Source organism: Streptopelia decaocto (assembly GCF_964273445.1).
Source record: "Streptopelia decaocto genome assembly, chromosome: 1".
In the NCBI taxonomy this organism is placed as follows: domain Eukaryota; kingdom Metazoa; phylum Chordata; class Aves; order Columbiformes; family Columbidae; genus Streptopelia; species Streptopelia decaocto.
The window spans coordinates 31,966,839-31,992,581 of NC_138663.1; the positions used below are offsets into that span (position 1 = coordinate 31,966,839).

The window sequence follows — 25,743 nt, forward strand, 5'->3', positions numbered from 1 at the left end:
AGATGCAAGGCTGGGTAAGCAAGTGGAAACTGCTTTACTACCATGTGTTGTGCACATGGTATCATCAGACTTCTTGGTGTAATGTCCCTTTGCTGCTGCTGCCAGACATCATTTTTCTTTCTGTCCAATTCATTTTTAAGACAAGGATTTAGTTTTTTTTACAACTGCCTTCTACGCTTCAAATTGCCCTACATTGGCCAGCAGTGTCAAAAATGTTAATTAAAATTCTAAAAATCAACTTTTATTGATGACCAAAATATTATTGCTTTCCTCCATTTCTTCCCTTTTTAGCTCTCAATGTTTTACATTGTAGTTTGCGTTTAACCTATTCGGACTATAAGCAGGAGCTTACAATATTTTGTGATTACTCTTGGTATCAGCAATATACACACCCAAGGACAACAGTACACGAAATTAAACAAGCTGCATTGTAAGCAGTTTGGGAAGTGGTGTGATACTTTGCAAAATTCCTAGTTTCTTCTAATTTGAATCAATTGTTTCTTTGTCAATAGTACCATTTACTTCCAAATGTATTTAATGGATTCTCTGGGAACAAATATAAGTTATTAAACAGTAGGGAGTCAAAATATTGGTGGTGTTCCTCTTAAGAAAGTTCAGCTTCCATGTCCTACATAAATAAATATGCATCTATATATGTAGACTTGCACAATTTTTAGTGCTTTACTACATTAAATAAGCAGAAAGAATACCTTCTAGGAGCAAAAAGATAATTTTATCTCTTTTTTCTGTACGTGTGTGTCAAAACATTTTTTTTTTTCTGTAAAGATTTCTAAATCTGAAGCTCCAAAACATTGGTCCAAAGGGGATTCTCAGTGTTGGGCTTTGGTTTCTTTGCCTTATCTGAAATTCTTCAAGGACCATACCTGGCAGAAGTATTTGTGTTTAAAATACTCCTGGGAGGAGTCAAAGCAAACTTATCTTCTTATTCAAATACGTACCATGTACAAAAATATAGAAACAAGGCAAGCAGGCCTGGCTGTTTGTTTATATATGACTATACTCAAGTTTGAAAGTCCTTACCTTGTCCTGCTGTTTGCTACAGCATCAAGTGTTCTGAGTCCTCTGACACCCTGATCAGGGTCTTTAAGTTTCTACAATACAACATTTTTTTCTTGTAAGACAATAAATATTTACTAACAGTAATCATACACAATAGCAACTTTCCATTGTGGCTGGAAGTTCAGTTTTTAAGACGAAGGACACCAACTAATCTGAAATTAATCCTGTAACGTGTTTAATACCTTTTCCACTTTACAGTAACAATGCAGATGCTACACAGTGAATTCAATGCTACTTGTAATACATACGTTCATCCTCATAGCTTTGTTGAAGACTCTTGGAAGGAATGCATTAACTCTTGAGATCCTCAGACCACAGAGTGAAAACAACTGCTTTTTTTTTTTTTAGTTGGTATTTTTCACATATGATGTAAAAACAATTATACATTTTATGTATTTATTATTTGGGAGTGCAAAAAGCCTGCATAGCAAGGAGAGTGAAACTGCATGCAGCAAAGAGCTAAAATTAAAAAAAAATGTTATATGGGAACTGCCGGGTGCCCCTCCAAGAGGAAGAGGAGGTTTAGGAGAGTTGTCTGGGTCTCTCAGAGCCCTTCAGCAGTGCAAACCGGATGATGCACTGGAGGCTGTGAGCCAGGTAGCTGGTTGCTCCTATTTTGCAAGAGCAGTGTAGCCTGGAATGGAAAAGATGACAGATGGTCATTCAGTAAGGAGAGGTTTTGGGAAGCAGTCAGTCAGTCAAACCAGCTGAAGTGCAGATTTATTTTGTCAATTTCTAGCAAGCCCATTTGCTATTTTACATTTTATTTTGTTTATTTGTACCCTGCCTTTGCTCCCTAGTCCTCTTCAAGTAGGGTTTAACATTATAAACCAATGTAGAGACATGTCAAGGATACAGAAAGCGAGCTGTAACGTTCACCTCTCCATATCCTTTTCTCTAGGGGTTGCTTTATTTCCATAATTACTAATTCAAAAACCAGATTAGAGCAGTGAAAAGTGCTAGCTGTTTAAAGCATTTAGCGCTTGAAGTACCAGGAAGAAGAGGCAAGACATTAATAGTTTATTTTGTACTGATTGCCCCTTTTAAAACTGGATAGAACAGCCACATAACAAATGCCCGGGGCACATAACAGGCTTTAGGTACCAAGTACCCTTATACTTGCTCAATAGTCATGTCTGAAGTTCACAGAAGTAATTACGGTGAGCAGTCAGCTTACCTTGCACAGTCCTGTGCCATTCCCTGGAATGTGCAGACATTATACTGATTTATCTGATTTGTCATTGAGAATTGTGTTCTCAAGCTATTGTATTCCACTGCCCAAGTGGCAGCGGAGTCAGCGAGTAGTTGGGATATGGTGTTGCACAGAACTTAGAGCCTGAAACATCTAAGATACCTTCAAGCACTGCTGGGTCATTATTCCATTAATATATTACTCTGCCTTCCTTTACCTGTTCTTTATCTGTAATTTCAGAAAGACTTTTTCCCTCCCTCCTCCCCTCTTTAATTTTCTTTCAGGTCAAGAAAGGGTAAAATAAAATAGGACACTGTCCCAAGATATCTCTAGGCACCAGGCCCATAGTAGAATGCTGTGATCTCCCATGGCTGCCAAAACATTTGTGTGGAATTTAAGAAATTTGTTTTGATCTTCAGACTCATAATTGTGTAGCAGACTTACCAAGCAGTCAAAAGAGGAAAGAAATGAATAGAAGGGTAATATAAAGGCTTTACAGCTTGCTCTCCTCTTTAGAATTCTTTCTCTTCTAAAGATGAGTAAGTAGACTAAATCAGACTCCCTTATTTAGTGACAATAGCCCCATTCTGGTATCTGAATCTTGTACAAGTCAGTGTTTCTGCTAGTACCAAGGTTGGTAGTTATATCAACAGTTTGAGACCACTTGCTGCCTGCACTTTGGGATCCATGCCCAACACTTCCAGGGCAGCATTAGAACCATCTTGCACCTGAGGATATGTCAGCCTCACACGTTGCCTCCTTGGAGTGAGGATGAGCTTACGTACTCATGTCCAACACTTCAGTCACTTGCTACACAACTAGGAATCTCCGACTGTCTTAGCAAGAGAACCAGCTTCTTTCAAGATTGCCTTGTAGGATTTACTTCACGCTGCAAAGCAAAACAAACAACAGACAATTCAGAGATAACTGAACACAGCAACTGTATGTAATTTGAAGATAACTTGAGACAACCCATGCAGAGCATTTTTTAGAACCTGCTTTAGTTAGAGAAAGAGTAGTCGTATATGCAATAAGATAAATCCTGTGTTCAGTTTTGGGCCCTTCACTCCAAGAAAAACATTGAGGTGCTGGAGAGAGTGCAGAGGAGGGCAATGGGGCTGGTGAAGTGTCTGGAGCACAAGTCTTATGAGGAGCAGCTGAAGGAACTGGGGCTGTTTAGCCTGAAGAAAAGGAGGCTGAGGGGAGACCTTATCGCTGTCTACAAATACCTGAAAGGGTGTTGTAGTGTGGAGGGTGTTGGTCTCTTCTCCCAAGTAGCAAGTGATAGGACAAGAGGAAATGGCCTCAAGTTGCGCCAGGGGAGGTTCAGATTGGATATTAGGAAAAAATTCTTCATGGAAAGGGTTGTGAAGCACTGGAACAGGCTGCCCAGGGAAGTCGTTGAGTCACCATCCCTGGAGGTGCTTAAAACATGTATCAATGAGTCTCTTAGGGACATGGTTTAGTGCCAGAGTCAGGCTAATAGCTGGACTTGATGACCTTGAGGGTCTCTTCCAACCAAAAATTATTCCATGAAGCCTCAGACTAAGCCTTCTTCTCAAGCCTCTTACCTCAGATGTTACTTTAATTTGCAAGCATGGATGCTTTCATGATTTCTTGCCTTGCAAGGAGTACTCTCAGGAGTATTTCAACTTCCATCACAGCTGAAAGGAGTAAATAAATCACCTGTGTCCATAAATTAGCAGAGGCCTCCTGACATTTTGAGATCAAGTTCCATAAGTCTGCTGTTTATCCCCAAATTGTCCACTTACACTTCTTGCACTTTCTCCTAACCCGTACAAAGAACACATTCAGAGAAGGGTTCTGAACAATTTAATCATTTTATTTACCATTTTATTTATAATAACACACCCTAAGCATCACCACTGGAAGTCAAGAATGAATATAGTGCACTCACAATAGTTTTCACCAAAAATACTTGCTTGTCAGATTCTTTACAGGCAAGAAGTATTAATTTATTGCTGGAGAAGGCATTTCAATATGTGTCACTATTCTGGGCTTCAAACACATATATTTACGTTCATCTGAAACCAACTGTATGTAATGAAACAATGTGAAATAACTATAGTTTTTAAACAATTCCGTTATCATTGTGTGGCATTTGTTTTGGAAAATATACCTTTGCACTGTGATTCCTACTGTTTCCTTCTTCCCTGTCACTTCCCCACAGCTCTTCTGCCAAGCTTTCAGAATTTTAAATTGTTTAATAATGCCTTAGAATTGAGGTCGGGAAGGGACCAGTTTAGGGCAGTGTCCTAATGGGTTACTATACACTTGGACAAATGCAATGTATTGTCATATTTATTTAAAGGAGAACTTAACTGGAATTGAACATAGTTTATCAGACAAAATTTGTAGCATCTTATGATGCAAACTATTTTCTGACTGCTACACAGAAAGCTGTTAAGTGTAGGTTGATACACTGGTTACATTTTTCTTAGAGTACCTTTAGAATTTTTAGAGTAGATTCATATATACTAAAAAAATTAAAACCACACACAATCTTTTGTTCACGGAGATGTTTATTTTTGTCGTCAATATTTGTAGGGAATACGGTTTCACTACAAAAGTGTCTCAGAGAAACTCCATTCAAAGTCTAGACTTAAGAATGAAGGGAAAATAAACTTTCAGCTGTACCGGTCCTGAGCAAAGCTAAAAAAAACCCCAAACCTCTAGAGATAGGAAGCAGCACCAATAAAAACAGAGGGCCTCTTACTGATATCTGCTCATGCTTTCTTTTCTGCTTGAGAATTGGTCAAAACTTAGGTAGGAAGAATTACTTTATTAGAATGTGGACCTAAGATTCACAGTCCCAATCTCTCACCAAATACCACACATTCTTTTACAGTCAGAGTCCAGGGCCTCAGTTTTACTCTCCATTAAGTAATCAGGACTGCTAACAGCAAGACTGTTGCCCTCATGGTGTAACATTTTCTCTTACTTAAATGGGTAAATAAATATTTATTTAATATATTTCTTTTAATAAATATTTATTTCATATCAGTGTCAAGTTCCTGAAAAGTAACACTGTTCTTAGAAGTATACTACTCATAGCAGTTATAAAACTTCTGATAACATCAGGTCTCAAAATAATTCAAGTGGCTTACATTCTGTTTCCTGTTCTTTCAGTGAAAGGATTTCAAGCCATTGGTAACACTCAGTACTTAATAGTTGGTTTATCCAGGACATTCAGATTCAATCTGACAAAGTGAATACTTCTAAGAATCAGAACAGAAAAGGCACTTACTCATTTTGGGGAAGACACCTGGTAGGTAAGATTTTTATTTTCAAAACAACAAGCCCTTTTTCTGACAATAAAATCCTTAAAAACTACTGTTGGATAAACATAAACACTATGAATAAAACCAACTTACATACTCCCTCCCGAGAAGGATAATACTGTCTTTGACTGAGAAACTGAGAAGTGTGAAACCATCCAGAAATACTCAGAAGTTTTATATACTTCTGTGATATCCCTGTAGGCTATCACTACCGACTAGAATAAAATTACCCTCCAAAGAATGTTTTACCAACTGAAAGCCTCACAAATTTCTGGACTGTTTCTTATTGGGTATTTGTATCAGCAATACAATATAAGACTCTAGTGTGTTATAACCAGGAACCTCACCTTGGTTACAACTGATAACCCGTGACTCCATCCAAAGGAGTAAATCTTTTATCAAGCTTCCTTTCAATCAAACCATTGCCTCAGTGATGCTCTGTGTAAGGCACTTAGTAAATATTAAGAGCATCTGACAGCGCTGTTGGTAGTTTTGATTTGTCTGTGAGGATGCTCTACCAACAATTCAAGATTAACGGGCTAAGGTGTGGAATAATCACTGAAAACAGCTCTATGAACTACTGGGCACAAAACTCTTCAGAAGCCACATCCATTCTAGCCTGTGTTCTTATTACCCTTTCAACATAAATTTATCCTTTTTCTAGTAGTCCAGGAATCAGACCCTTCAAAATTGGTTAGTGTCTAAATGTACTAGAAGAATTTATTTTCTTCCTGACTAGCTCTTTAATAAAAACTTCCGCCCTTTCAACAAATGACCTGTATCCAAGAGTGAAGTGTTCAGGGTATTTACTATGAAATCCACAAAAATCTACATCTATCTTTAGGCCAAAAGTCACTGAACCAACAGGTATCAAGAATTATAAAGCAAACCGCACCTCTAAGTGTGGGATGCTGCCTACTTCCAATACAGTACACAGAGAAAGGAATACTAAACACACAAAGAAGCCATTATATAGTGGCTTTTCTAGGTATTATTCCGAAAATACATTTTCTTGGTTCTTTCCCCTACTCCTCCTATGTCTTTTTATTTGACGGAGGGGTTTTGAAGGTGTTTGATGTTTTGGAAACAGAAACTACTCAAAATTTCTGTAGAAAAGCTGAGAAAGCGCCCAGTATCTGTGCACGTGCCTCAGATCTCTTCCTCCAGCCGGCACTGAGAGCATTTTCTTGCACCTTTCAAAAAGCCTTCCAGGTACTGGAAGTTACTTGGCAACATTACACCTCCATCAGCTGGAAAGCATTTTGCTTATTTTCCCATGTTTGGAAGCCTCTCAGAAATAGAATCAGACCGTTTGCAGAAATGCAGATAGAAAGCCCTATAACTGGCATCCCAGAATACCAGCTCCCTCAGCCAGAATGCGTGAATGGTACAGGATTGATATCAGTAAGTTTGCTCGGCAAGAATCTGCTCAGTAAGTCAATTATAAAGAAACAAGGACAATAGTCACAAAATTGATAGATGACCTCTAAGCTCCACATACCATTGTTGGTCTTACAGAAACCAAGATAAAGCTGAAGAACTGGGAGTAGCAGTCAAATTACCCACTTACAAAAGCAGGCATAATAAATTATTTCAAACTCACTGCATCCACTTGTACTATAGATGTTCTTTTAAAAAAAAAAAAATTAAAAAGACATAAGGAACCAGAATGCATTTAATTCAGAAATGGGAGCACACTCAACAAATACATGTAATCTTAAGAGATTTCCCTTGCTTAGATTAATTCATAGCTGAAGGCTGTTACAGTAATAGACGATCAGTCAGATGGCAGATTTTCTTGCTCAGATCTGTGCCGACAGGAACTGGGTTTGGCATTGAAGCATTTTGATTTATTCTGTGCAAAGAAGGATCAGCTTGAAATAGATTACTCATGGATGGTAGTTACATATTAGATGCATATAAATAGCAAATTAGATCTCTGTATTCTCTAAGTGGGTACTCAGAAAGCAGAACTGGTCTGACCACTCAACTAACAGATGCTGAGGGACTGAACAACTCCATCCTTTCTAGTGACAAAGTACCTGCGACTGCCTTTGATCCAAACTGCATTTCTAGAATGTAGTGAGCTTGGGAAGGCGGTAAAGAGCCAAATTTCATTAGCCCTGGATATATATATCTCCTGCTTCTGTATAACTTTGCTTATTCATACAGAGGAGGAAAATTATGAGCACATGGTTAGCAGGTTATCAAAAAATAGATAAATGCTCTCTTTTCCTCAGTCATCTTCTCAGTAACTCCACTGTATATTAGAGCTCCACTGGTCTAAAGCCACGTTCCTTAAAATCTTCAGGTTTAAGGGAGCTTGTTCACTTTGCAAGCACTTTGAGTAAGATCAATATTTATACACAGAGATCAGTGTAATTAAAGATTACGCTTTTCCAGGTGGCCTAGATCCTGAAAATGTAGTCCCAAAGGGCTTTGTGCTCAGATATTTCAAAATATGCCATACTTTCCACAAAATAATTAACATTTTGGAACTCTTCTTCAAACCATTGTTACTGGAACAATATTTTTTCTGGTGGCAATTTCATTTTTAAACATATGGGACAAGGAGTGATTAGATAACGTTACCATTTTGTCTTTTACAAACGCCAAATCGTACAGCAATCTCTTGTGATCATTCTTACTAATAGTCATTTGAGCTATGGGACATGTTTTTGCCCTTCATCTTCCACGTTTAACTCTTTAAAAATACAGCTATAACTTCCTACACATATTTAAGTTTCTGCTCTTAAAATTCCCTGTGATAGTAGACAAGGCAAGTTCTGTTAGATGAGTTTTATCTGTTTCTCATAATAAAGGGGGCAAGATTAGGATCGAAAACATCTCCTGAGGGATTATGTGTTATACAGTGGCAGCTTATTTTAATTAATTTTCACTGATAGAGTTAAACAGAAGCTGTAAACAGCTCCAGTGTTTCTAGGACTCTAGGATCTGAAACTAATTTATTTGCTGCATTTTCTTTCACTGTTTGAATGCAGTAGCATAGTTTAGGTGGGGGTGATGGAGGCACCTGGACGCCTAGGCCTTGTTCATACACATATCACAATCTTGTGCCATGTCTTAGGAATGTCACTTACACATCACTGGCTGTTGGATAACATACTTTACTAGCAAGTGTGCAGCCATCCATTGCTGTTGCACCATTTACTCCATTTGTATCCATCTAGACAGGAGTTACAATAATGTCTGTAAAGGATTGGTTTGTAATTAAAGTAGAAAAGTACTTCACAAGTTAAACTCCGTAGTTAAATCCTGTTAATTCTCATTAAACATGGGTTCTTCTGTAGATGTCAAACTAAGCTCAATATCTGCTGCTTGTTTTAGACAAATCTCAAGTCTCTCTTAACAAGAGGAGAAAGTTTCTCCTCTTAAAACTTTGACAGTACAAAAGAAAACCAACTAAGCTTCCTCATTTTGACTGGTTTTACTGTACAGCTTTTGCTAGTTTGTAAAGTTACACCCTTTCAAATTGACACTGCTTTGATGTAAGTCGGGGCATAAGTTCAAGTAAGAAAAACCTCTAAAAGCTCAAACAGTATTTCCAGCACAGCCAAATCTTCACACAGAGATTAAAGTACACTTTTGCAAAATATCGTATTTGACTGGTCCTTTAGCCAAAACCAGCATTAACTTTTTAATCTTACCTATCTTATTCCTGAGTAAGCACAAGACAAATTTACTACAAGTATAGCATTTGCTGTTGCTTTTGGAGAAATTAAATTAACATGCATTTCTATACCCATATAGTTTCTGATATTAGAAAGGAAGTATACCCAGACTCCCTAGTAGGGACCAGAGTCAAATAAAGGCATGTGACAGAAAAAAAACCCAAGCAGATACAGTTAAAGAACCCCAGATGTACATAAAAAGTACACAATAGACAGTTCCATGCCAAATCCAACCCGTATAACAAAAGTATAATCAATCAGCATAATGTGGGAAACTGTCAGGCTTTTGAGACAGGAGAGAGACAAATTAAAGGATCCAAGATGCAGAGCCACACACTGGTGTCAAGTGTATGCTGGAACACTATAGGGAACTGGTGGAAACAAATTATAAAAAGTATTCTATCTTACACGGCTACCTAAAAATGTGCTACCCGTAATATTAAAAAAAAAAAGTAAAGTGCACAAATTATAAAATCAAACCATTTTTGAGATTTTACAATCTATGCCCCAAAACATCAAATATCTAGAGAAACATATAATAGGTTAAAACTTCAGTCATAGTTTTCATCTCAAGACTTCTAATGTCAAGAATTACAAAACTTATGTATTTTTTCTTTTTTACTACAGCTTCTGTTAGAATCAAGATTTTATATGGCATAATTTATCCTGCTACTAAGAACAACTTTTCTTTCTCTCCCATAGGTAGATTTAAACTCAGGAGAAAAAGAGGATCACAGTCTACAACTGTACATTTGTTCTTTTCCTTATACCACCTGTAATTAGTGGCAAAGTGAGGAAGATAAGAGACTGAACTACATTTTTGTACACAACTGTACATTGTATCAATGAACTATTTATACTTTGTTTTCCCCATTTCTCCCCCCTTTTCCTTTCTGAAACCAGACAATCCACCAGCACATAAAGGAACTAATTTACATGGAACACTATCACACTTGTCTTTGTTGGGTCACCTTTTCATGAACAACCCAGAATGTATGGCTGTTGAAAACTAGTGCATATATAGATTTAACAAATAACAGTTCTGATGCACAAAGCAGTCACAGAGAAAAATAGCTAATCAAAACACATTACAACATTAAATTTTCACTTTTTATAAATTGAGTAAAGATGCTTTTAAATATATTTACAGTTAGAAAAAGGATTTAGGATTACTACAAGTCAAAATTAGTGAAGTTCATTTAAATTATAACATTCTGAACAGAGTCAAATGCCATATTCTACTTAGAATTTGTCTACTCTGCTGTCAGTGTTGTCACATCCCTTTAATCACAAGCAGGCAAAAAGTATCTTAACTTTAATGCCAAAACAGGCAACATTGCAAGGTAAACACTGGCAACATAACAAGTTCAATTAAAACCACCACAGCTCAGTTTTTAGATCTTAGCTGACTTGTGTTGTATCTGTGGTTAGAAATTGCTTTTCTGTGTCTTATTCCACAATCAACAGTGAGACTTTCTGCATTCTTTTCGATTATAACCATACTTGTAACACATTTTTTGAGATTATTCTCTAGAGGCAGCTGAATCATAACAAAATCCACACCATTCTCCCTTCCAAACCAAATGGCTACTTATTTCTGAAGATACAAGGAGACCCCTTGTTGGCAGTTTTGGGTGGTTTGTTCACATAATTCTAAATGAAAATGTGTTTCCCATTTAGTGAACTATTGGTAATTGATTATTATTTGCTTGCAAGGAATTTTGAAATGTGTTAGCATTCATTAAGTTTTAAAATAGAAACACATTTCATAAAACATCTTGCAATGGGATTTGCTATCCTTTAACTGTTTAATTTAAACAATTTCGGCTCTCTTGTAATCCATTACATCCGTATACTCTGCAAATAGTCCCACCTAAAAATAAAATATAAAAAAATAAAGTTGAGAAGTATGTATTTTTCTTTTGGAAACTAGTGTATGTTATTCTGAACACCAGCCCTGCCCAAGAAAACATTTAAGAACCTTGAAATGCATTGTTTTATAGATACTAAGATTTGGCCAGGTAATGGCAATGAACAGACATACTATTTAGTAAGATAAAGCAGAATACATAATAAACAGGTCAGTAGTTATCCATCTGAAACAGCCTATAATTAACATTTGATGTCTAAAAAGTTTAAACAGCAACACCAAGGAATGAGGTATGTATGTTTTCAGATATCACATCAGACTTTCATTTTATGCAACTAACTGTATTTCACAACTAGCATCTTACAAATTAGAACAGTACCATTGTGCCTGTAGAAGTACTGCATTAAAAACAGAAAAATACATTACTACAAGAAACCACCAAACATCACAATTGTCAGGGGCTACAAAAATCCATTGTTTTAGCTGTTAAGACGACTTATCGTATGTTGGTAATAATTTGGGGCTGGATTCACTACCAAGAAGGTACATCCAACTTTTACATGGGCTTAAAAATATATGTAATTTGAAGGAAAAAGAAAAGAATTACAGGAGTGTAAGTGGACTATCTCACTAAAAGGAGATAAATGGACTTTTGTACTGAACCTGAATATATAATTTAAAATCTATACATGGATTGTATATTTGTATCAAAACACTTATTGGTTGTAAACACAAATGCAAAATCTGTATTCACAAAAATATTTTATTGGTAATTTTACATAATACCAGATGGGATTGTAAATAGTTCTGCTCTGTATTGGTATATTGCTAAATGTGTAAATGTTGAAAGTTTATGCCATAAAGTAGGGTACTGAGTTTTTTCATATGATTTATGACATAATATATTTTAACAGGCCAAATCAATATTGAAGAAATTTATACAGGAAAAAAATAATATTGTTATTTCCTTATTCTTGTACAACATCTGATATTCCTGTAATGAAATGCTAAGTGACTATATGACACTAGATAAATTTGGGGCAAGGAAACAGCACTAGCAGAAATGAGAACTGCACTTGCTATTTTTAAAGCTCTTCCAAACTTTCATATTTCCAAATGTTAGTTTTTGCCAAATGTGTCATCATCTGAGGTTCAATATTTGTTACACAACACAGAATACCAGTGTATAGTGACAATGTAGTATTTTACCTGAATTGTAAGGTTAATCAATCAATGCTTTGAATGTATTTTCTATTTTGCTTGTAAACATTACAATAAGTGTTTTAAGTGTGAAAAAATATTGGTAAAACCATCAACATAATTCAGTAATCTAGTAAAATGTGTCAAACATTGGCAAAAATTCATACAAATGTTTTATTTAATAACATTTTTCCTATTTAACCACACCAAGTACCAGCAGGTGTTTTTAAGAAGATAATTATTATGAAAATTCTGTTGCAGCAATAGTTGATTAAGTTGATCTTTGACTTGCATACATATAACTATGTTTCACAATTCTCAAATAATACATATTTAGGCAGCTTGAACTATGTTATAAAAATTTAAATTCAGTACATGCCAATAGTAGAGACACCAAGAGTTGTGTTAGAATTCACTAAACTAAAAGTGAAAATGGACTTACCAATAACACTGCATAATGAACATTCAAACCACATTTTCATGGCACCTTTACACATGAAGATTAAAAAGTTGGACTGAAAATGCTTTCTAAGCATTTGTCGATTGCATTTAAATTATTGTTTCTACCACTGCACTTTTTTTTTCCTTTTTTTTTAAACAGCATAAATTATGTTCCAGTAAACATACCAATTATGCATGGCTAATCTGTCATGAAAATGTGGTAACAGGTGACAGAAGTCATGTATTTGCATGTTTTGAAGAGACTAAAGAAACTGGAGAAAATAAACTTTAATGAGATTCCCCATTCAGTGATGACGCTTCTCCTCTGGGTGAAGACGACCTGGACATTCCCCTCTCTGTATTGTCAGAGCTAGAACCACTCTGACTGTGCTGATCTGCAGAAGCAGCGCTGGAAGCAGGTGGTGACTTAGTTTTCTCCTTAAAGTCTGTAATTATGACTGTCAGATCTCCAACGGTAACTTCCAAATGCTGAGCACTACTTCGATCCACATTTTTCAATCTTGGCCTAAATAAAGCAAATATCATATTAAAAGCACACATGCCACCTTATTATCTTGTCTTCTTCCTGCTTTTTAGGAGCTCTGGAGAACATATATGTGTACATGAGACTGCTATGTGCAGCATGTAATACTTAAGTAACGTACCAAAAGTATTTATGGTAGAGTGTTTCCTAGTATGTTTTACATTAAAATAGCTGAACATAACACATTACCTTCTCTTAAGATTATTTAAAAGTTGACCTTGTGAGTAATGTAACTGTGCAGCAATATGGACGTGTTGCACATGTGAAGGTTTTTATTTTTGAAAATTAAGTCTTTCTTTACTGTGGCTATAGAAAGTTATAAATTTGAACCAGAGAAGTATCGATCTCTGCAGCAGCCTTAAGCAACAACTGTAAGTAGAGTATGATGTTCAATAATGAAGATGTTGGTGTCTGTCTTCTGAATTCACAGCACAGATAGCATTAACTCACAAAAAGTATTACTTAATCTCAAAACCTCACTAGGACTGCTAGTACACTGTTTGAATGGGACTTTGTGTTCACAGTATAACTCTGGCATTCCTGGCATATGCTGTGATTTAAAATACGTACAGAGCTGAGCATTTCACAGTGTTGACAGGGTAAGTCTCCTCATCTATTCTTTCAATTGTCTGATTTTCACAACAACAGCAACAACAACAAACAAAGAACACTTTAACTTGTATTTTGTCATCATAGTTTTGCTAGTGATGAGTACAATGTACTTTCAATTTACTGTTTTCCTTTGACTACACAAAAATCTGCCACAAGGCAGCTGAATTTACACAAGTGGTTATGAACAGCATAGCTTTATGTAAGTGACTCCACAGCTTTCACCAGCTCAAGTTGCAATAAAATAATGACATCACATGTGAGCAGGTGTGCTAACGACAAAGCCCTAACCTTTATCCTGCCATCTGACTTTGTCTGAAGCAGAACTGGTTCCCAGTCACTTCAGCCAAAACACCTCATGCCTTTCTCTGCTAGGACAGAGACAAGCTTTGACATCTTGTTCCCCTGAGGCTGAAGTAGCGTGACTGAAAATCTAAGAGAAAACTGAAAATCTGCTGCTCTGTAACATGGGAATGGAGAGAAAAGTTCAATGTTATCAACCTGCGTAAGTGCCGTGCCTGGAACTTATGGATCATATGGAGTGTGCGTGCAGATTTTTATGATCGTTTCTAGCAATAATATACAAGTTTTAAGGCAAAGAGAAAAGGACATCCTTTTCACAAAGGATACTGGAGAAATCTGCTGAAAATAAACAAGCCTTCTTAATCTGCTGTCCTACTTAATCAATTCTTTGAAAAATTTAACTCTTTGAAGCATTAAAAAAAAGTAGCCTAGTTATTTCAAATAGCAATTCCTAATGCAGATCTCAATACTGCTGTTTCAGTCCAAGACTTTTATTTTAGTTATTTCTTAAATGTTTTCCCTTTTTCTTTACATCACTTTTGCATTTTTAATATAAGATTGCAATTCAACCAATTTCAATTTATAATATTTAATTAGCTTAATTAAAACTCACTATGTTAACTTCAAGTACTTAAGCTGCATGAGGCATGCTAGTAAATTTGAGTATAAAAAAAAAAAAAAATCAAAACCCATACAAAACAAAAAAAAGGTAAAAGGAAGGAACATTTCCATGTTCTTAATCCTAACTAAAACTTTCTTAATGACTGCTCTTTCTTGACTCTCAGTCTCTCCCTGTTTCTGATCCTGATGATCCTATTTCAGGGACAGAAGCATCTGCTACTTCTCTGCATAACTAATCCTGAAGAATCTTCCTTGGTGTGCTGACCTCAGATGGAGGACCTCAGTTCCTCCCACATTTGAGTAGACTACTTCCTGTATAGTTCTCAACTTTTTGGCACAGCATTTTTGCCACAATAACTTTATGCTCAGGTTGAGATGATGTAGGGGTTAAACTTGCTGCTTTTGTTCTGCAGTTTGCACCCTCCTTCCACCTGGTCTTCCAGCAAGATTAAGGCTTTTACAACTGCTTGTCTGTACTGTAATATTTCATGTTCTCAGTTCTATGAGCCCAAGGTTTCCTTCAGCATCCCAGATGTAGCCTAGAGATTTTTATCACTAGGTAACATACATGCATTATCCTGTCACATTAATTTATACCCTAGTTCAGCCCTTCAAAGTTTATTCCAGTTCTGCAAGGACAGCAATAACCACATTACTTCCCTACACTTCTGCAGTCTGGTACTGGTTCTCTCTCGAATTATTTTCCATGAAAACTAGTCACTCCTGTCCCCTCTCTTTTCCAGAGATCAGTATCATCCATTTGCCTACCTACAATTTTGTATGGTGTGAGCAATACATCTGTAACCCTTAACAAAAATACCTAGTCTTTCTCTCTCTATTCAGCTGGTCTCCATCTTCTGGTCAAAATTACAAACTGCAGGTTTTCTTCACATTTAATTGGCATCCTAAACTAATGAAACTTCACACACAAATATTTAGCCTTATTTTTGAAAGAATTTGCCACAGCACAAAGCAGTAAAATCACCAACCATTTTGTTGTTTTCTTTTTTAAATTGTGTTTACCGATACTACAGAAGTTTCTAAAATTTTTACCTGGTTTTCTTATGACTGTTCTTTTTGCTTGTTGTTTCCTTTTCACTTTTTTCCTTTTCTACTTTGTCTTTTTTCTCTTTCTTTGATTGCGTAGGGGGCACAAATTGCTGAGGAACCTGTTGTGCAACCAGCTGAGAGACAGGTCGAGGTTTCCTGTGTGCACATATATACAGACATGCATAATGCTTAGACTTCACAACAAGTCTCAAACTCACTACACTTCAGTTATTAACAACCACAATAAGAAGAAATACTGTTAAAACTTATCTTGCTGCTCATACTTAATTAAAATAGCATATCAAATTTAAACCCATAACAGCCTTTTGTTTCACTCGCATTATAAGAAATGAGATTGATTTATTTTTAAGGATATAGAGAGAAGACTTTGGAATATGCCATCTTCTCCCAATTGTCATAGCCAGACAGAGACTTACACGGAGCAACCTCCAGATGATGAAGCTTCCAGAGGGAATACTTTACCACCCAGTCCCCCCCCTCAAATGATGAAGGCGTCTGTTTTGAGTGTGCTGCAATACTGAAGTATACCATCCATATCGCAAAAAGGAAGAAGCTGACCTTTCAGATATCAGAGCTAAAGCCACTGCTGGCCTTACAGAGTAAAACCGTTTTCAGCTCAAATTTCAGCTTGAAAACAACGACAAATCCTCTTGTGTATCATTTTTGTCAAGTTGTTCACTGGAAAATAATATATTGCACGAATTATAGTAGGATATAGCTGTCAGAACATATATACTTTTAAAGCTGGCAACAGAAACTTCCAACCGCATTCCATCAGTATACACAGCACAGGCTTCATTTCCAAGTTTTGATCCAAACTAAAAACCAGGGTAAGAAGAGGAACAGGAATCAAAAGGATTTCAACAGTTTATTATTTTTTATATTTTCTGAAATGGCTTCACTTCATTTTGTATTGGAATACAATGATTCTAACATGAAATGAAACATTTTACTCTTTCCAATGCATGTTTCTTTATTTTGAGATTTTGGAATTAAGAAATTTCAAGGCATGGCATATAAATAGGAAAGTTCTGATTCTATTACGACTTTGAAGATGCAAATTTCTTCTCAAAAAGAATGTTTACCCTCCCAAGCTCTTGGGTTTTGTTAGTTGGGTTGTGGTTTGTTTGTTGTTGTATGGGTTTGGTTTTGTTTTTAATAGAAAAAGCACAAATTATATGCACTGTGATACTCTGAAAATACAAAGCAGTTATTAAAGCAACAGAAGCTACGAGCACCTACATATTTATTTATCCCAACCCACAGGATCACACTACAGGCACTTCTTGCTTAGGTGAAGTGATGAGTAAAATAACAAAAGCAGAAAATCAAGACAGCTCCCACTAGCAAGTTATATTTTCAGTAATGACTGCAATAGTTCCTGTTACAGAGTGAAAGCCAAGTTACAAGAATTCATAAAGTGTGGGAAAGGCACTTAATATAAACCAGCTGAGATTTCCTGAGTCCTCACAGCAAGTTCTTAATGAGTTAAAATAAAAATAGACTATTAAAAAGGTCAACCCAGTTGAACTTTGGGGTGAAAACTGGACTACCACATATCCACTCATGAACTAAGCCTATGCTAACTCATGGAGAGATGAAGGTCAGCAACGGATCACTCAGTGAAAATTACTCAACTTATATCAACTGGCACATATATGACTAAATGCTTTTCAGGAGAACATTGCAACTAGGACCTTGGAAACCACACATTACATGGTGTCCAAAATAACTAAAATTATCTGATGGACTGCAATTGTTTACATTATCAGAGTACACAGGACATTTTTTAGAAAACTTGTCTCAGAACTGTTTTGACCTTTCGTCATAGTAGTTCATAACAAAGCAAGAAGAACCCAGGTGTAGTTGATCCACAAGGTTATAATTTCAGGTGAAAAACACTTGTGATATATAAACAAAACTGATAATCTGTCTTGAATTGAAGACTGCTCCAGCCAATAGGGATACAGGAAGTTGATACTTCTAGTGATGGCCAAGTGACAATCTTGTCATTACTGTTAATACATAGTGACCTGAGAGAGTAATCTGACTTGTTACTTATGAAGTAAGACAGCAGTGAACATCTTGACAGAGAATTAATTATTGCCCAGGGCTGTGGACAACACCATGATCATGGAAACCTGTTAAAAAAGGGGCAGAGAGGGGAAAAAAAAATATTTTAGCCAACTATTTTAGGAGTTCTAAATTTGCAACAATTTCAGTTCCTGAGGGCAAATTACATAACTCCTATTAGAGTACAGCCGGGAAATTAAACTTGGAACTAAGTCCTATGTTTAGAACTTCTTTTTCTAGTACCATAAAATAAATGAGACTGACAGAAAAAGATCTTCGCCACAAGGAACAGAGGTCAGTTAAGACAAAAAAACCCACAGGGAAATAATGTTTGGGAAGATGCACTAAAAATGAATCAAGAGGTTCTATGTGGTTTTATTGTGGCAATGAATTCCACTCAGTTATTTTATTCCTTCCAATTAAATATCCATCGTTTTGCTGACAATTATTTCTATAGCTGTTATATCTTGTTCTAACTTTTATTATCTGCTTTGTTAGTCCCAGATTTATTAAATGAGGTGTTCAATGCTTTCATATTAAATAACTGAGGGGAAAAAAATGCACGTCTCTCAACACACAGTGTCTTTCAAGCATTCTTTTTTTCCCACGTACTCAAAAAGGGCTACTGAACTGCAACCAAGCATTTTGCAAGCCATGCAGCCTTCAGCAGGTAACTTTACCACTCATGAAGCTTTAACGCGATAGAATTGTTCATGATTTAGCAGTAGCTGAATCATGTCATTCAAGCGTGAAGGAATCCATACAGAGAAGATTTTCTTGCAGAGAAGATAAATATAAGAAAAACTGTTCCTGTAACAGGAAATTGATTTTGATGATTTGCCAAAATATGACATTTTAAATTACTGGTTTTCAAAACCAGTTAAAGACTCCTTGTAATAGGGTGCTACAGATTAAGTAAGCACAAACAATGTTAACACTGCCTTTTATTTCATCAATATATTTACAGTAATTTGCTTTTTTAACATATTCAAGAGCACCTGAGCTGACTAGTGTTTAGAAGGAAGCTCTATATATACTTCTGCATATACTTATGATTATAAGCATTTCTGCCTCTACCACTTTACAACTGAACAATCCAGAACTACAGGCAGAAACATTCACAAATACAATACATACTGCTTAGTCAGCCCCTCGAAACTTTGTATTTTTGTCTAATGATTTCACTTCAGTCATTTTAAGCAGAACAATAATCAAGAGAGAAATACACTAGTACAAAAGACAAGCGCTATCAATTCTTTCCAGAGGTGAACTTCATGGTTTAGGCCTTAAGCACTGCAGCTGTACCAACAACCTGATTTACTGAGGTTCCAAGAGATCATTAAACATCACAGCTACAGCCTCTCCTTCCCTATCACTTAGATTTTCTTCCTTTTCCATCAGTGTTATCTTTCTTTTAAGTTAACATCAGCCACACTTCTACCTACATTTCTATTCCAGCCTCATCCATTATGGTTTTATTAATTATCTAATTCCAAAGATGCTTTAAAGGTCCTGAATACAAATACTCACACACTTCACAATCTCCTTTAAAAAAAATAAGATTTTTTTTTTTTTAAAGCCACTGACAGTAATACAAATTCAAGTATACAGTTTGTGTCTTTCCTACAACTGCCATTAATGTGAAACAAGAAGGATGCAATCATTTTAATGCTATTCTTCCTGTTGCAGAATGTGACTACATTTTATCTTACAGGATTTGATCTAGCTGCTGGCTTGGAGGGTATATTTACAGAGGCTGCAGTGACTTGTCTATTTACTTTTGTGTGCAGAAAGTCATTCAACACTAATGCTCTCAAAGGGAGCAAATATTTAGCACTGAAAAGGATAGACTAGTTTTCCTTGTTAGCAGCCTCAAAAAGAAAAATAAACCAATTCTGGTTTTGAGTTACTCTTATTCCCCAGTTTCCTACAAAATTATACACATCTGGCCCCATCCTAGAAATCGGGAAGAAATTGCCTGTGAAGTACTATTCCTACAGAAAGATGTTATGTCATGGCTGCCCCACATGGTATTGTTTTATTTTCAGTTCATGGACTCAAGTTTCCCTTCCAGATACCAAGAAACTACCTTTTGAATGACAGGAGTCAATGCAACAGGTAAGACGTTCATACTATCAAACAGAACAGGTAACTATTATACACCAGGAATCAGCAGAACAGTTTGAGCTTTCAGGCTGTTCTTACCTCCTATCATATTTTCATTCCCTGGAAAGATCAGCAGCTGAACAAAACAAAGCCTGGGATATTTCTTTAAAATTCTTCACTTGCTTTTGTATAGAATCTCTACACTGTGTCTCCTACATTCCATTATTTCAATCTTGCACACAAATTTTCTCCTTCCCTCCACTGTAAAAGATCATAATTTCTTAAAAACAAAACAAAACAAACAAAAACAAAAAGCCAAACAAAAAACAACAAACATGTTTCAGAGGCTTAAAGAGGTTTTACTCAAAGGCATCCCCTAATCCTTAAGAAGTACCATTTATCTAAACTTGTCTTCCCTGCAGGGAGACACTGACCTTTTGTTCAAGACAGCAGACTCATCCCTCAAGAAACAGAGGTTAGAAATATCTGGAACAGAATCTCACTGATTCTGTCTTGCCCTTGGTCACAGAATCCTGTCCTCAAAAAATGAGAAATCCACATTATTCTTTAAATTGAAGTATTCTTCTCTCTCAGGTGATTCAGGAGGACAGAATAAATGCTTCCAAATTAATGGAAGTTCACGATTCTTCTACTTTGCCCCTTGTTGCTTTAAGGCTCTCACTGCACAGGACTCAAGTAACAAGTCCAATATGTTTTTGAACATTCATTCACACTTCAGTGATCTGTTCTGTCTCACCAGCAAGGCATGGCAGAACTCATTATTTGGAAACCAGAAATCTAGTCAATCAGTGCCCTCAATTTCACTTTCTGGGTTTTTTTCAAGAATTATCAAAATCGCTATGGGCAAAAGGCCTTACAAACAGTAACTAATCCATTTATATAAGTCCTTTTTGGTCAAACTTGCAAAGCTGATTGCTACAGAATATGATCAGTACAAAAAAAAAAAAAAGAGAAAAAAAAAAGCAGCTTGGCCTTTACAGACTTTACATAGGGTTGTGGGTTTTTTTTTATGATGGCTCCTTGCGAAAGTCTTGGAGTTTACTCCAAAAGCTGCATTATAAACACAGACTATGCCAACATACTATGGATTAACTCGGAACACTTGACACAGTTCTGACTACGGTAGTAGAAACTCTCAAATCAAAGTCAGGAGTTCTCAAGTAAGTATCTTCAGGCAAAGCATAAGAGAATAAGCTCAGTCAGCTTCTAGGAAAAAAATACCTAGAACTCATCACTAGGCAGCAGAGAAGGTCAGTCAGCTCCTCAAACCACTGCAAGTTTGCCTGTATTGCACCATCTTCTTTGTTTACTTCTTATGAAGGACAAGTTTTTAAAAAGCAACCTTCCCAAAATCACACATTTCTAACAGTTACAAAGAAATATGACTATTAGAGTATCGTCATGACAATGCCTCCACTTTCTAATGAATACCCCGTTGATTTTTCCTTCTATTTTATCCTGTATACACAAGCTTACGCAACTTCTATTTTAAGTCATGCTGAAATTCAGCTTATTTCTATTTCTAGTTTTGTTCAAGCACTCATCATTACTTTAATTACAGAAGCTTTCCTTTCATTTACCTACAATTACACTGCTTGCTTCTTTTGAGAGCTCTGTTGTCCCCTGAATTCCATATAAAATGTGTCCCATGATCTACAGAAATATAAATAAGTATCATGGATAAGCTGATACGCAGTAACCAGCTATGTGCACTCTTAAACCACTGCAAATGCTCAGTAACTTTGGACAGAACATGCCTTCTCTGTGGAACCTTCCCGCAGGCAGTTGTGCCAACAACATGATGCATAGGAACATGTTTTATTACTGTAACGGTTCAAACAGCATTAAAATGTTAAGATACTTTTCAAAATTACTGCCAAATGCAAGGAAAGCTTTTAACACATTCTTAAATTCAAAACTAGCACCTTCCATACAGGTTGCCCTTCTAGTCAAGACATTGTATGATATTTAAAAGACTAATCACTCTTGGTACATTCTTCACAAAGCCACCATGTACAGCAGTATTCATACTTAGTATCATCCTGGTTTTGCCCAAAATGACACACTCTTCTATACTATCCCCAGTATATTAAAGACCTGATTTTTAAGGTATTCAACCATGTTAGAAGGTTCAGACACATCAAATACAGGTTTACACTGCCTACAACACTGAAAAAATTATTGGATACCTGAAAATAGCATCCAACTTGCAGTAATACATACCATGTTATAAAAACACTACTACCATGACACAAGTAATTTCTGCTTTTATTGTACCTCGTTGTCCTCCCTCCAACACGTCTCCTTTTGGGAAGGCGGGGGTCTGTCTTCTTTTTGAAATGCTAGCTTTTAGAAGCTGTTATCAAACACTTCTCAGCTTATTCTGCACCAAATTTAAAATTTCTCAGTTCATATCAAACCCACAAAAGTAGCATTTTATCTAGAAGTTACCATAGACTTACATTGTTATAAAAAAATAGTATTCCTAGTATTCCTCTCTCTCTAGCGCACTGCAGACCTGCATATCTCCTTTCCATCTGCTACTGTGGAGTTTCTGTGTGTTTCTGATGGAGCTGAATTAAGATACTCAATATTTTTTTAAATGGAATTATAATTTTGATTGTGTACTAGTACTCCTCCTCCAACAGCTTTTGCTATTGCCCCATCTACTGAAGATTTCAGAAATGCCTTGTTAACATGCCTGAGTTTTTCCAGCCTTCAATTCCTTTAGAATTTGGTAGCAAGTTTAACTCTCGTGACAGGAGGCGGAGTGAAAGTCTTCAGTTATCTGTATTTTGTAGTGCATTGCCACTGGAAATAAGAGTAACCCCCGATAAAAGAGGACAGACCCTGGAATTCATTAAATGTAGTCATCTCCTCCTTCTAGCTTCAGCCTTTATGCAGAAAATAACATGATGGGGGCCATTTCCAATGACCATTTTTTAAAGTGTGCAACCCATTTGCTAACAGCAAACATGTATTTTACTTCAGACAAGTCAAAACATTCTTGGAAAATTCATGGCACATTTTTAGTACTGCATCTTGAATACAGGGTTATATTTCAGACATCTGTACTTAGAAATATACGCTGTTGTGATGCTCAATATTCTCTACTGCTCCTTTGCTTCTTTATATCTTATGTATTCCTCACCTCCATGCAACACAAAGCCAACCTCATTATGGTTACGACTGTTTCTTCACCCAAATCAAATCAAATCTTACTATTAGATACTTAATCAAATAGTTTTCTAAATACCCCTTCATAAATATCACTTGGCTAGATAATTTCACAAAGCTGTTAAAAGTAAAAACTCTCATACATGGGCTAGTTAAATTCTACAAAATTACATTAAAAACAATTGAAACAGTTTAAAGCACTTCCACGAGTATTTTTAGAATGCATTTCCAAGACAGTATGAGACCTGATGTATCAGCTCACCAACAAAAACCACAGACGCTCGTTCCACAGAGCTGAGCATCTAAAAGCCTACAGACAGCCCGGCTCAACGCTTCTTGGAACTGTCACCAAAACCAAAAAGACAAACTCCTGTAAAGCTAATATTAGAGTAAGCAGTTGATTGTGTTTTCTTAAATAATTCACCTCCTTGAGCAAGAAAGAAAACCCTAACATTGTATTGTTCATTCCACTTTAAGCAACTCAATTAGCAATATGCCATCGTGAACTAAACAAAACTATTGGAAGAAGGTTAACCAAACCCTAATAAAAATCTTGTTTTGCCGATGTTTGTAATATACATGGCTTTTAAAAGTCTAAACACAGTTAAGTGCATTAAAATCTTGCTCAGGACAAAGTCCTGTTCTTTTATTACTAGACTGGATCATTTCCCAATACAAATGCACAGGCTTTAAATATCTTATAATTTATTTGAAGATCATTTCGCACTCACATCTATCCTAAATATTAATGTCTCAAGAAGCTAATAGAAATCTGATATCCACAGTAATACTCTAATCTCCATTTTTCTAGTTCACAGTCATTACTGAAATCTCAAGAAAAGCTTATCTTTGCATACTTTCTACTTCATCATCATATTCTTCTGAGTCCCTACTCAAATCTGCTTCACCACATGTTCTCGTTTCTCTAACTACTAAGGTCCACATTCTCAAATATATCTTAACACAGTAATTAGCACAATTAATTTAAAAATAAAAAGTTGCTCCTGATCTCCAAAGCAGGTAGATACATACAGGGAATCAGCTGAAAAGATGTATGATTTTAGAGTAAACAGCTTTTACAACAGACAGACAAAAAGAAGAATATTAAAAGGTGGTTTTAGGGAGAAGATTTTCTAAATGAAACACTACTCCTGTATCACATATTACTAGGAGAATATCTTCCCTTAGGTATGGATGTTTTGAGTGATTCTTACAGCATTTATTTCAGTCTCTTTTACAGGGTACTGCTACAGTTAAATATTGTATCAATATTATAGTATGATACGCTTCCTGCATGTTTTCTAAAAGACATTAATTATGCAACGTTCTAACTGTAACTGTGTAAAAGAGCTTAGACAGCTTTTTACTCTGAAGATCACAGGACAGGTTACAACCAGCAGCTTTGGAATGTAACTTTTCCAGGATGGACGGATGATGTAGATTTAGATGCCAGAAGGTATAAATGGCTCCACAATGGGGAAAAAAAAAAAAAAAAATATATATATATATATATATATATTTCAGAATTCAGTTTCTGTTAGAAGTAATACACTAATTTGAAGCAGAAGCTACTAACTTAAATGAACTTTCCTCCCATCAATTCTTTTAAATACAATTATATCCTCCCCCCACCACTGCCATACACTGATAACAAGTTACTTTACAAATATAAAGTAATTACAATCTCCACTTCATCTGGCACGTTTTCTCTTTTTTTCAGAAGTCTTTCTGCAAAACAGGTTACAATAACATGATTTTTACAGCTGTGCCCCTTCCAGAGTCTCTTTTCCCTCCCACTGTAACTGACTTTAACAATAGCAAATGCAAGTAACTTCACCTAACCAGATGGAAAAATTAAAAATATATACAGCTACCCCAGTCTTCCTTGTTTTGAGCTGACTTCTGCATGCAAAGAGCTTAACTTCAAAGAGATTTCTTTTCTTTTTTCTTTAAAAAAGACTAGAAATCCATGAGAAGTGTTGGAAGACAATGCAATGGTGTTGACCACTTTAAATAAATGGGATCAAATTTAATTTAGCATCATAATCTTATTAACACAGATTACAAATGCACACATGAAGAATTTCTTAAGAGTCAAAAAATTGTTATTGAAGTTCTTTATAATACAGAAAGAAATCAATAGAACCAAGACACACATACGTGCATTAAGTCATCACAGTAACTGTCCTCATGTAATAATTCAGACACTCAACAGTCAATTTGACACACAGCAAATGGCAGAATCTTATTAAATTTCAAGTGAGAAGAAAAAATTTTAAGTCTTACATTTAGGCCATTCATTCCAGTTTATGCATAGATCTATATTGTTAAGGTGCAAGTATGTGCAATCTGTCTATACAGAAGCAAATGAAATTTCCCTACCTTTACCCTATCAATTTCCCCTGTTTTTTTTACTGATCTTTCTTCATGCCTCAAGAAGA

General features: G+C 36.0%; 1 protein-coding gene across 1 annotated transcript in view; it reads right to left on the minus strand.

Annotated features, from left to right (window-relative positions):
* Window positions 1–7,209: 7,209 nt before the first annotated feature.
* YAF2 (YY1 associated factor 2) overlaps window positions 7,210–25,743 on the minus strand; it is a 31,015-nt gene continuing 12,481 nt past the window's right edge. Inside the window, exons 3-4 of the mRNA XM_082043258.1 lie at window positions 15,908–16,060; window positions 7,210–13,303 (exon numbers count right to left, since the gene is read on the minus strand). Coding sequence (XP_081899384.1) covers window positions 13,066–13,303; window positions 15,908–16,060 — 391 coding nt within the window. The 3' untranslated portion in view covers window positions 7,210–13,065. The remainder of the gene's footprint in view (window positions 13,304–15,907; window positions 16,061–25,743) is intronic.